This window comes from Podarcis liolepis (genome assembly GCF_965112155.1).
Source record: "Podarcis liolepis genome assembly, chromosome: 12".
NCBI lineage: Eukaryota > Metazoa > Chordata > Lepidosauria > Squamata > Lacertidae > Podarcis > Podarcis liolepis.
In genome coordinates, this window is record NC_139563.1 from 1129069 (window position 1) to 1142550 (window position 13482).

A 13482-nucleotide genomic window follows, 5' to 3' on the forward strand; every position below is an offset into this window, starting at 1 on the left:
CCTGGAGCAGTTTGCTTGGCTTTGTTTCACTTCACTTTAATTATAAATATATCCAAGAAACACAACACACGTGGGAATTCCCGACAGCAAAGTCTCTTGCTCCACACATAAGAAACAGGCATTGGAAAGGAAACGGAAACGGGGGAAATCAAGACACAGAAACCCCCAATGCAGAGCCCTTCTGCGCTGGGAAAAGAGAGCTTTCCTCGTCTCTGACACCCCAGCAGTTTATTTCTAGTGCAGAAGTCCATAAATGTAAATGGGTAGCACCACAAACCTCTCCTCCCCCCCCCCCGCCACTTGTTAAAATCTGGATCTTTTATTCATTGAGATCACAGAGGCTGAGGAGGTCCCATCTGTGGCCACGCGCAAGGCGGCTTTTTCTGCGCCAGCACGCGCCCCTCAGAGACCCCCTGGCTGCCCCAAGAGCTCGCTGAGACCCCACTCTCCTTCCTCCCACTCTGCTGACAGCCAGAAGAGACTTTCCTGTTGATTCCGCAGCACCTGCCAGTTATTTGCTGGGGGTTCCCTGTGCTGTTTCTCCTTTGTTCTTACGCCTTTTTATTCTTCCCGTTTTCTTTGGGTTTTTGGTGCATTAAAATCCTGCCATTGTTGTACTATGAGCCACTTCATGACTTGAAAAGTGGGGCGCAATTATCTAGGCAAATAGATACACAACTGCAACATATGCATTGCGGGGGGTTGGACTAGATGACCCTTGGTGTCCCCTTCCAACTCTCCAATTCTATGATATGCCTCCCCTTCCTGACCCCATCACTGTTTGAAGTTTTATCCTTATTTCTGCCCCTATCCACCAGTTCTATGTTGCAATCATTTCTTCCAACATTCATCCCCAAGATTTTTTATTTTTGTTCACTAAGCCCCTTATACAGATAAGTGGAAGGTTGGCATCTGGCACGTAGCTGTCAACTTTTCCCTTTTCTTGTGAGGAATCCTATTCGGAATAAGGGAATTTCCCTTCAAAAAAGGGAAACGTTGACAGCTATGATCTGGCGGCTGGCAGGGAATCCACTGCTGTTTGCCTCATTCCACTCCTCTTGGGTTTTCTGTAGCTCTGGCCACCGATCTCTGCTGTAAAAGTGGGTGCAGATTCACCCATTAATTGTCATTTCTGACATGACCCTGGTTCAGGATGCAGGTTTCTAGGCTTGTTGCCGGCCAGCAGGAGCTCAGGTGGCCGGATGTGGACTAGCGAATGGCAGCTGGATCTTGACAGACTTGTGATGGGCTCCAAGTTCTGGAGTCCAGGAGGTGGGAAGGCAGCCTGTTCTGGGTGGGGGCTGCTCTTCCCTGGAAGGAGCAGGATCATAGCTTGGGGAAAGTCCTGGATCCGCCTTTGACACCAGAGGTCCAAGTGGCTGAGAGCGCTTGTCCCCAGCTCTGGCCCCTTCTGGACAGAGGGAACTTGGTCACGGTCCTCTCTGCCCTGGCCCCTGACACCTGAGATGTGCATTTGCAGGACCTCTGGCTTGTAATTTCATAGAATCCTAGAGCTGTAGAGTCAGAAGGGACCCTGAGGATCATCTAGTCCAACCCTCTGCAGTGCAGGAATAGGCAGCTGTCCCTTCGGGGATCAAACCTGCGACCTTGGCATTATCAGCACCACACTCTCACCAGCTGTTTTTAATACTGAGTTTTGAATCATTGTAACCTGCACTGGGACCTGCTGGCGAAGAAGGGCAGGTAAAGAATTTGATTTTTTAATTATTAACACTACTGCTGCTAATCATAATTTCATCTACTATCTTCGTAGTTGCAGACAAAATCTCTTTCCACTGAGCACATTTTAATAACGGTGTATATGTGTTTCTTGCATTTATAGACCAGTTTGTCTCCTCACTCAAAATTGCCCTGTGAGGTCGGCCAGGCTGGAGTTGCTACATTGGCTGGGGCTGTTAGTGGACCAAATGCCCTCATTGGGCTCTCCCTTGACAGGCCTGACCATCTCCCCTTGACAGCTGAGGTAGCCAACCAGGCCAGAAGGTCCTTGCTTGGAAAACACACAGTTGCTGGACTCACCCAATTCTACTGAACAGGAATATGAAAAGGAAGTGGATTATAGGAAGGGCATGGTAGGCCAGCTTCAACGTTTCCTTCGTTTGTTGCAGGTATTTTATTTTCGGTAGAAACGGGACTCTGTTTTGCACCTTCACACACACACACACACACACACACACACACACACACAGCACAAAGGCTTCTGTTTCCAAAAAGGACGGGAGTGGGGCACCGTCTGATCTCTCCACCACTGTTCTCTGTGACGTGGAGGGGAAGATAAAGGAAAAGCAGGACATTCCGGGATCAAATTAGAAACTGGAGTGGCTTCTGTAATTCCGGGACTGTCCCTGGAAAACAGGGACACTTGTAGGTTGTGTGCATCAGACGTATTTTGCCCCTGAAGACCAGTTGCTCAGGGTCACCGGTGGGAGTGGGCTGTGGAGCTCAGGTCTCCTTGTGGGCTCTGGCCAGCCACAAGGGAAGCCACACACTAGAGTGGGGGTGCTCTAACCCAGCAACAGGGTTCTTCCAATGTCCTTAGTGTTGAATTTTAATTCAATTTACCAAGAAAAACGCACAGAAAAGCTCAAGATACACGTTGATCTACCCACATGTAGTTGTTATCTCTGAGAAATGTAGAAAATAACAGGATATATTTATACAAATTCTTCAAACTTACACAACCCTTTAAAAATTAGCTGATGAAGGTGAATACATGGAAACAGGGCCCTGTCCTGGTTTCTGATCCATAATTGTCTTCTGACTTCTGCTCAGTGATTGAAACTAAGACCTTCACATCAAACCTGACAATGGACTAACATGAACTTATCTCTACTCATAAACTCTTATCTCTAATTCTGTAACGAATTACTGTGTTATACATATCCTTATGAGTTTGTAATCTCTGTTTGAGTTTGTAATCCTTGTCAGAATACATACTTTTGAATGGATTAGTTTTTGTTATACCGTAATTGACCATTGATTTGCGAGTAGGGGCCACTCCCACTACTGAAACTTATATTGGCCTGAGTTCTTGGTGTGCTTTTTTCCTGGAATTTTAATTCAAGGCTGGCTGCCTTTCTGTATGTCAGATTGGGGGGGGGACAGAAACCCGGCTGCATTGTTATATCAAGTTGGAAATAGACCGCACCATGTGTTAAGCAAGAGGCAAAAGGAAGGTCTGCTCCACCCCAGCCCCCCGACAGGAGCCCTGGGGAGGGAGCTCCAGGCCTCATCCGCTGATCCAGCTCCAGAAGAGGCAGCAGAAGCAGCAGCAGCAGCAAGAGAGTTTCTGGCTCTCGGTGGGTCTCTGGAGTTTGGGTCAGATTCTGATATGAAAAGTGCTGTTGAAAAACAACAAGAACCCTTCAGCATTGGTGACCCACGGTCAGAAAAGGACATCAGCGAAGATGGGGAGTTTAACATGCAAACAACAGCAGGTGGAAGCGGAACTCCAGGCCTCCTTGTGGCTGAGAGAGAGACTCCAACTAGCTTAGGGGGAAATGCGCCTCTCCTGGCTGAGACGCTTGGCAGCACAGCCAGGGCCGGCCGGGCGATGACGGGCTGCGTGAATCTGTCCTGGGGAGAGAAGGATGCCCAGGCTGAGCTCAGCAGACTGTGTCCAAGAGCAAAAGCCCAGGGCGTCTCACGAGGCACCCGCTTCATCGCTCTGCATGAGATGGGCAGGACGGGGATGGATGGGACGAATGCTGAAGGGCAACCTCGGGCTACTCTCACCTCGTTTGGCTTTCTTGGCACCCTCTGCTCTGAGAAAAGTCCCCCCGGAGCTCCTTGTTCCTGAGCCCAACAGCCCAGAGAGGGAAGGAAGGCCACGGCCGGGCAGTTTCCATTACCTGAGGAAGTCAGGCGCTCGAACGATCATGTGCTGGAAGTCTTCCAGGGACAGCTTGCCATCGTTGTCCAAGTCGGCTTCCTCCATCACCTTGTTGCACACCAGGCACACCTCCTCCGGGGTCAACTCTTTGCGGGTCAGCTTGTTCACCGTCTTCTCCAGGTCGGATTTGCAGATGTAGTCGTCATCGTTGAAATCTGCAGATAGAGGGGTGCCTGGGGACCTCAGGGCCGGAGCAGGGAAAAGCTCCACTGCCTCTGAACTTACACATGATCCCCTCAGAAGGTCAGCTCCCTGCTTGGGCGGGGAGAGTAGTGCCAGAGCCATGGCAGGGAGGCAGGGTGGGGGGAGGCCTGCCTAGGAGGGCCTGTGGTGGGGGTGCCAGTGCTGCTTCAAGCCCTCTGGAAATGGGCTTCCTATGCTCAGGTGCACAGGGAAGTCTGCTGCAGTGTTTGTGGAGCACCACAAAAGGTTGTGGAGCACCACAAACCACTTCCACACATGCGCACACAGTGCGGAGCCTCTGCTTTTCAGTGAGATTCCCACTGCCCACTTGCCAGTAACTTCTTGGGCTTCCTTCAATGCTTTTGATAGATCATGGCAGGCAGAAATCCGCGGGGTGCAGTTTCCCCTGTCACTTGATCTCTTTGCGGGTCCAGCCGCCCCTCTGGCCTCTTCTCCTGCCCTGCAGCTACTACACAAAGCCTCTTGTCTTGAAGAGCATTTGGCCAGGGCTGCCCCCAAGAGCATCCCATTGCTGGAGTGACTGGCAGCCGGTGAAGTTGTGTGGCAATGCTCCCCTTCAAAGAGCCCATGCCCAGCTCCCAGGAGCTCTTCCCTGAGGCTGCCACTCAACATTTTGGGGGCCTGAAGCTTGAATTGTCATGGGGGGGGCCTTGAAACCAGCAATGAGGACTGGATAACCACTGTTATTTTATTCAGTGGGGTTCTTCCATGACAGATCACTGACTCTCAAATTTTGGGATTGTTGAAATAAATGCCAAAAAAAAATATTAATCAATAGGACTCAAATCAATGCAACTCAAATTGAGTCTAGTTTTAAGCAATGTAGACTGGAGTTGCTTCTGGGATCCTCTGGGATTAGGAGATTAGCATGATTACTTTCCTAGTAGATATTCCCCTGACCTCACCGTAGATTTTGAAGGCGTAATAAGCCTTGAGATCCCGAGGAGCCATTTCACTCATCACCGAGAACATATCCAGGAAGTCATCCAAGGTCATGTTGCCCTCCCCATCCTCGGAGAAGACCTCAGCGATGCGCTGCCGGAAGGGGTTGTCCTGAGGAAGGAGATGGGATGAGAAGGAAACCAGCCTGGCTTCCGGGCCTCCTCCCCATTCCCCCTGGGGCAGCCTCACTTCGAGGGCAGGTGAGACAGCTGGTGCCAGGCAGCCTCTCCCCACAGAGTCTTCCCTGGGAACTGAACCCCAGGGCCCCTGCCCGCCGCCTCCTGTACCTTCAGCTCAGGCATGCTGCCAATGAGTTCATAGGGGAGCTTCACGTTGGGCTTCTTCGTGTAATCGAGTGGGACCAGCTGAGGGGCCAGGTCACGGTACCTGTCAAACAACCTGCAAGCAAGGAAAGGAGTCTTTCTCACCTGTGGGATGCAGGACCAGGTCGTGGAGGGAGGATGTGGCTTCTCTCGAGCATGCTGGACTGGCAGGAGTCAATCGTCACTGAGCAACATGCAAGGCGTCATCCAAGATGACTTGCACTGGTCCAAATATCAGGACAGCTCACATCTCTGGCCTTCCCACCAAGCAAGGCAGAAGAAAGAGAGCGTTTGGCCAAGCAGCTCTGAAGGGGCCTCCTTTGCTGCTCTGTTATTTACAGTCAAATGTCTGGAGGCAAGGAGAGGTCAGCAAACCCAAGAAGTCGTCTTCTCAGCTGCTGCCTAGAGGAAGCAGCAGGCAGAGGGTGTCCTTCTCCCACAAAAAAATAAAAACCAGGGAGAGGAAGAACTGATCAAGGCTATGCTAAGAATCTGAAAATGTTAGGGGGACTCAGACTGCCACACAGGTCTGTGTGCAAGGGAAGAGAAGGGGGCACAGTAGGGTTTCTTTTGGGGTGGTTGTCTCTGTGTCTGTTTTGCTGATAATTCTGTACATTCAGGTACTTCTTCCCTGCACCACCCCACCAATTCACAACAGGGAATGCTCCTGCAATCCTCGGCTCATTTACTTAGGTCCAGATCCCCAGACGCCATTGGATGCAGTAGGACCTACTTCCAAGTAAGCGTGCATTGGCACAGGAGGCCTAAGTGATTTTGTGCTCAGTCAGTTTTAAAGGGCATTTACCTGCTTCCATTTCCTAAAAGGTTTTGTCTAAATGTGCTTCTTGTGTTTGCTTTTGGTATGTTGGGTTACTTACTGCTTTGTAAGTTGGTTGCCTCGAAACAGACATTTTTAAAAAAGTCAGGATATACAGTAAATCCTAACTAAGCCTGCAGCGTGATCCTTTGCCCCTGCCTGCTCAGAAGCGCAGGCCATTAAACTCAGTAGGATTTCGTCTTGGATTTGCATGCAGAGCACTGCAGCAGAAAGCGCTCACTAGAGGGGAAGTCTAAAAAGTGGGAGCGGGAGTGGGGGGTCTCCTCCTCCTCTGCCTCCTTTTTGCTTCCTTTGTTTACTCGGCAATGGGCTGTCATCAGAGAAAGTGGCAGAGAACAAAGAGGCAGAAGTTTCAAAAGGGCTCCCTATCAATAATGAATGCCTTATTCATGATACAATTATGGTCTTGGCTTCCATTCCAGACATGAAAACATGCCCATACTTAGGTTTCATCAATGCCCCTTTCACTCAGCCTGTGCCCTTGCTACATGTCACACAGCAAATGGCAGAGGGGAGGGGGCACGTTTCTCCTGGGCTGGACGCTCCCCCTGCCTTGCTCTGAGACCCCTCAGCCTGCGGGCCTTGGGTCTCCCTTCCTGGGCACTTATTTGCTTATTCACTGCATTAGTGTATCGCCTTTTCTTTTGGGGAGCTCAAAGCTGTGCCCATGGCTCTCCTATTCTAGCTTCATTACACCCCTGTGAGGTGGGCTAGATGGACAGGGAGAGAGGGGCTGGTAGCTGGATGTGAACTCGCTTCCCCCAAGGGGCCAAACTTTAACCACTCCACCACATTATCTCTGCAGAGTCTCAGCTGGGGGAGCTCCAGAGGCCACAGGAACCAAATGGTTTGGAGTTTATTTGGAAGTATTTCGAGTGTCTTGTGCTCAGCTCCTTTCCGCTTTCTCATTTGGAAGTCTCAAAGTTCAAAACTGAATAAACTTACTAAGAAGGAAACTATGACTCCCAAGGGACTTCTAGCACCTTCTTCTGTCTCACACCCTGGATTGCCCAATGGCTCAGTTGTGTTGAGCGAGAGTCTTAAAAAGCCACTTGGAACCCCCTGATTTAGGCTTCTCTGCTGCAGGGACCCGAAACTGACCCTGCCACTTCCAGCCCCCCCCCCCCAGCTCAGCAGAGGGGATTTCCAGAATGCGGGGCCAGGCGCATTTCATGGCAAATGGGCATCTGTGAAAGGCAGCTTGGGGAAAGGCGGGGAAAGGCCGCTCTGCTTCAGCTGCCCCCCCCCCGAGCTTTTAACAAAGGATAATTCTGACGCAGGTATTTGGATTCTGTAGCCAAACGCATAATCTCACCTGAGAATTTCTTTCCGTGTGAAGAACGTTGCATCCTGAAACAGAAAAGAAATATGAAATCAGGCAGAGAGGGGAGTCTGCGAAGGCTGGAGACCCCCGCCCTGGAGTGATTTCTGATCTTCTCGCAAAAATCCTCTCCTACCCCACCCCCACCCCTGTGCTGTACAGACATTAGCCGTAAAAATAAGCTCTTTGAATCCAATAAAAGGCAGGTTGTTGCTGCTTTGACTCCATCTACTGCTGCTGCTTATGGGCTCCTGCACGGACACACTCCTCGCAGGGCTGCGTTCACACATGGCATTCGCACTCGTGTGGCTTGTCTGCATGTTGACTTGAAAAAGCAGCCGCTCCCGCTTCCTGGCCAGCGTTAGCAAAGCTCTGGTGAGCGCGCAGGCATGGAAGCTCCCGCGCTGCGTCCGCAGGTGCCCTTACCTGATAGGCGTCCAGCTGCTCCGGAGTGAAGATGGTTTGCTTGTTACCCATCTCTGAGCCCTGGGCCCCCTCGTCCCATGGCTCCTGCCCCCGAAGCTGCCTTTCCAGAGAGGCGTCTGGCTGGGGAGGTTAGGAAAAGCTCCAGCAATCGGGCTCTCCGGGAGTGGAGGGGATCAGGTATCGCCCGCTCGCTCTCCTCCATGGACCTCCGGATCATAATAGAGGCATTTCATCAAATCTTCAGTCCGGAGGCGGCACCAGGGGCATGTCCAGCATCACTCACCTGCTGCCTGCGGCGCGCGCCGGCCCCGGAGGGCTCAGGTTACGCCGCGGATGCCAAGGCCCGCTCCGGGCTCGCTCCGTGCGCAAGGGAAGGGGCTGCTGCGCGCGGACGGAGCGGCTTCAGCTCGGCTCCGTGGCGCGGCCTGGCGGCCTCCCTCCTGCTGCCGGGAGGTCTCCCTGCTTCGCCCTCAGCATCTCCCCAAGTGGACTGGAAGAAAAGTGGCTCTGAGCAGCCCTGCGTTGCATTGTCCCAACCACCCAATGGAAATATGTTCGGCCCCAGAGAGAGATATGGGGAGATGGCGGGAGGGAACCCCCTCTCTCTCTCTCTCTCTCTCTCTCTCTCTCACACACACACACACACACACACACACTGCCCACATGGCTGTGCATTTGCAGCCAGCAGCCACACATCTGGTTCGCTGAAACAGGGAATTCAAAATCTCTGAAAACGTCAACACACTTGTTTATTTATCTATTTATTTATTTCATTAAAATATATACACCACTTGACTGTAAAAAAGAAAGAAAGCTCAAAGCGGTTAGAAAAGAATAAAACAAGAAAATTATCAGTAAAGACAGTTCACAACCACTATTTAATGCATTAAAAAAAATCAAAATCAGACATAAACTAAAAGCAGATTAGAACACACCCCATCAATCTCGATATCTGGCTAGGCTTTTCTAAAGTTGTTGGCAGGGGCTGAAAAGAGCACCTGCCTGATAGGGAGTTTCAAAGTGTAGCAGCTGCCATGGTAAAATATTAATTTGTTACGAATGCAGAAGTATGATGTGGGAGTTGTAACTGTACAAGTTTTGCAGATCGAAGTGATCAAGTGATCATATATGGGGCTTGGTGATCTCACAGCAAGGTGATTGTGGCCAAACTTGGGCCTTGCCCAGCCTTTCTCCCATTGCTGCCACCACTTCTGACTTCTGGCTGCTCAGCCTCAGACTGATGCTGGCAACTGATTTAAAGAGAGACAGATGAGGGCACATGCAGCAGCCCAAGGGCGCCTGGCCAGATCACTAGTCAGCATTGCTTGCATTTGGAACTACAATGGTATCTGACCAGCTTCAAGCCTTTGACGTTCTTTCTTGATTAATGAAAATATTCTTGGCAACCCGCAAGCTTAACACGAGTCCACAGCGTGATGCAGCAGCAAAAAAGGCCAATGCTATTCTTGGCTGCATCAACAGAAGTCTTGTGTTTGGATCAAGGGAAGTCATTGTTGTTGTTTAGTTGTTTAGTCGTGTCCGACTCTTTGTGACCCCCTGGACCAGAGCACGCCAGGCACTCCTGTCTTCCACTGCCTCCCGCAGTTTGGTCAAACTCATGCTAGTCTCTTCGAGAACACTGTCCCACCATCTCGTCCTCTGTCATCCCCTTCTCCTTGTGCCCTCCATCTTTCCCAACATCAGGGTCTTTTCCAGGGAGTCTTCTCTTCTCCTGAGGTGGCCAAAGTCTTGGAGCCTCAGCTTCAGGATCTGTCCTTCCAGTGAGCACTCAGGGCTGATTTCCTTCAGAATGGAGAGGTTGGATCTTCTTGCAGTCCATGGGACTCTCAAGAGTCTCCTCCAGCACCAGAATTAAAAAGCATCCATTCTTCGGCAATCAGCCTTCTTTAGGGTTCAGCTCTCATTTCCATACATCACGACTGGGAAAACCATGGCTTTAACTATACGGACCTTTGTCGGCAAGGTGATGTCTCTGCTTTTTAAGATGCTGTCTAGGTTTGCCATCGCTTTTCTCCCAAGTCATAGTCCGGCTCTATTCTGCCTTGACAGACCACACCTGGAAAACTGTTCTGGGCACCATAATTTAAGAAGGGTGTTGACAAGCTGGAACGTGTGCAGAGGAGGGCGACCAAGATGATCAAGGGTCTGGAAACTAAGCCTTATGTGGAATGGTTGAGTGGGGTATAATTTGGCTGGAAAACAGGGGACTGAGCAGAGAGATGATCGCCATCTTCAAATATCTCTAGGGCCCCCACATGGGAGGCTGAGCAATCTTGTTTTCTGCTTCTCCAGAGGGCAGGATCCAAGCTGATGGATTCAAACTACAAGAAAGAAGATTCCACTTAAACATTAAGACAGTAAGAGCTGTTAGACAGTAGAACAGACTCCCTCTGGAGGGGATAGACTCCCCTTCCTTGGAGGTTTTAAAGCAGTGGTTGGATGGCCATCTGGCAGGGAATTTTTTTAAAATAATCCCTGACTGGTGGCTACCCAGCCTCTGATGAAATATGTCCACAGAAGGAGAGTTCACCACCTTCCAAGGGAGCCCCTTGCACTGTGAAACAGCCCTTACTGCCACAAAGTTATTTCTGATTCAGGTAAATAGCTGTGTTGGTCTGACACAGTCAAAAAAATTTTTTTAAATGTCCAGTAGCACCTTAGAGACCAACTAAGTTTGTTTTGGGTACAGTGGTACCTCGGGTTAAGTACTTAATTCGTTCCAGAGGTCCATTCTTAACCTGAAACTGTTCTTAACCTGAAGCACCACTTTAGCTAATGGGGCCTTCTGCTGCTGCCGTGCCACCAGAGCACGATTTTTGTTCTCATCCTGAAGCAAAGTTCTTAACCCGAGGTATTATTTCTGGGTTAGCAGAGTCTGTAACCTGAAGCGTATGTAACCTGAAGCGTGTGTAACCTGAGGTACCACTGTATAAGCTTTCGTGTGCATCACACTTCTTCAGATATAACTTCTTCAGATTGATACGGAAAGGGGGGGCATGCCTTCCTTCACCCTTCTACCGGCCACCAGAGGGTCCGGGGCGATGACCTCAAGGGCTCCCAGCCCCACGTGGACCCCTCAGCCCCCACACCGTTGCACGGGCACCACGCTCTGCCCCAGGCCCCATAAGTGGAGTGCCTTTTCCCTTTCCTACACCGATCCGCTATTACGGGCGAAATAAGCCCAAATTCTTATGCCTCTTTCCCGCTCTATCTTTACTGTGGGTTGACCGTACGAAGCTGTATTCCCTATTCCTTTCAATGGCTGTGTTCTATCCAATCAGAACCATGCATTCGCTTTGCAGAGCTAGCTCAGCGAGCTCCTGCACGCCTCATTTAACCTCTTGACAAGCTGCTGACGGCTCCCCACTGGGAGAACAATGGAACCGAAACTTGTGAACTCATAAAAGTGTCAAATCTTGCTACAATGTATCTATTCTGTTTCCGACTTCAATCACCAATATAAATTGGACTAAAAAGGACTAAAATCTTTAGAAATTCGTATAAAATCAACCACAACGCTGATTGGCTCCCACAACGCCGAGGGCTCCCTTGGACAAAAACAAAGACAACAACCAGGATTACTTGGAGCAAAACAGCAGCCTGTAGGCTTGGCCTTTATCGATCTGTTGCAACAGGGTGCTCCCCTCACTTGCAGGAGGGAGGAGGGACCCAGAAAAATGGTGTGCAAGGCCTTATAAAGACTTTTGAAATTGCCACCCTGTAGATCAAGACCACCCCCAGAAACATCATACATACATCACAGAAGGGGTGTAACCTAAGACCACCCCTCAGGTACATCACACCTACATCACAAAAAAGGCGGTCTAAACATAAATTTGAATGATGTTGTTTTTCTCCTGTCCTTGTTTATCTCCTGTCTGGCAGGTTACTTCAGTGTTTCCCAACCTTTTTTGGGCAAAGGCACACTTGTTTCATGAAAAAAATCTCGAGGCACACCACCATTAGAAAATGTTTAAAAAATTAACTCTGTGCCTATATTGACTATATATAAAGTAACTCTCTTTAATAGGAATCAAATAAACACAAAGAAAGTATTTTATAATTACTTTATTATGAAATAGTAAGTAAACAGAAATATGAAAAATTATAAAATACTTTATTCAGTGCGCAACCTGGGCCTGTTTGGCTGAACACAAAGCTGATATTCTGGCTGGAATCGAAGAAAGACACACACGTAGCTCTTCGTCAACAGCTCTCAGTCTCTCTCTGTATTTAGTTTTTATAGCAAATGAAGGAAGAGTAAGCAGGCTGGGGTGGGTTAAGTAAGGGCTGAAAGTGCCTAGATGAAGTGGGGGAAGCTAGAGAGGAGGTACATTCTGACGTTTGAGGATAGACTAGGTTCTTTATGTGAATGATAGGTGAGTTATTTGACAGATCGAACTGAGAGCAAGGTGTGGCTTGTGTAGCTGGGGTGGACATGAATGTTTGGGGTGCAAACCCCAGGCCGGCCAGGTCCGAGTGGGGGCTGGGAGAGACGGGCCTGCCTGCCTCTGCCTGCGCTGTGGTGTGTTTTGCCCCGACCGACGGACGGACCGACCTGCCAGCTGTCTCCGCAGTAGCAGCGCGGACTGGAGCTCCGTCATTCTCCCCGCCGGTGCCCGGGGAGGGGAGTGTGGGGCGGCCGCTGTGGAAGTGACGGCGTGCTGCTCCTCCTCCTCCTCCACTTGCCGGGCTAGAGCCAGCCGGCTAGCGCTCGCCCCTCCTTGCTCGAGCCGACCCCGCCGCCGGGGGCCTTCCCGTCCTCTCAGCGGTGCCGCCTCGCGTCCCTCGTCCGGGGGTTGGGAGGGGGCTGGGGGGAGGAAGGGGGCGAGGGGGAGCAGCCGCCGCCGCTCCTGAGGAGATTCTGAGGCGGTGGCGGGCGACGCGTGGCGGAAGAGGAGGGGTCCCGCCAGCCCCGCGTTTCTCTCTCTCTCTCACTCACGGAAACCTTCCCCTCAGCTTCTGCCGCTTTTTCTCTTCTTTCCCTCTTCCTTTTTTTTTTTTTTTTAAATGAAAAATCTTTCCTTTCTCTCTTTTCCAGCCCCCCCTCCCCTCTTCACGGAATTTCACTGCACTCGGGCGCCGCAGCGCGCAGGCGCACTGCTCGCTCCTCTTTCCGCGCAGGCGCCTTCTCTCGCTCTTTCGCCTCCTTTTCTTTCTCTCTCGATGGTCCGCCTACAAAGGAGCGAGGGAGGCGCCCGCCATGTTTGGATTTGCATCCAGCAGGAGATGCCGCCGCCGCCCCGCCTCTCACCGCCCGACTCGCCCGCCTCCCTCCCACGGCACACCAGGCAACGTCTCGCGGCACACTAGTGTGCCGCGGAACACCGGTTGGGAAACACTGGGTTACTTCAGTGTTTCCCAACCTTGGGCCTCCAGCTGTTTTTGGACTACAACTCCCATCATCCCTAGCTAGCAAGACCAGTGGTCAGGGATGATGGGAATTGTAGTTCAAAAACAGCTGGAGGCCCAAGGTTGGGAAACACTGGGTTAC

General features: G+C 50.8%; 1 protein-coding gene across 1 annotated transcript; it reads right to left on the reverse strand.

Annotated features, from left to right (window-relative positions):
• Positions 1 to 2611: 2611 nt before the first annotated feature.
• CIB3 (calcium and integrin binding family member 3) lies at positions 2612 to 8600 on the reverse strand. The gene is made up of 6 exons (XM_083467282.1): positions 7968 to 8600; positions 7536 to 7570; positions 5347 to 5458; positions 5023 to 5170; positions 3873 to 4068; positions 2612 to 3362 (listed from the first exon to the last, which is right to left on the reverse strand). The coding sequence occupies exons 1-6, from the start codon at positions 8016 to 8018 to the stop codon at positions 3341 to 3343; spliced, it is 564 nt and encodes a 187-aa protein (XP_083323408.1). The 5' UTR covers positions 8019 to 8600; the 3' UTR covers positions 2612 to 3340.
• Between the last annotated feature and the right edge of the window lie 4882 nt (positions 8601 to 13482).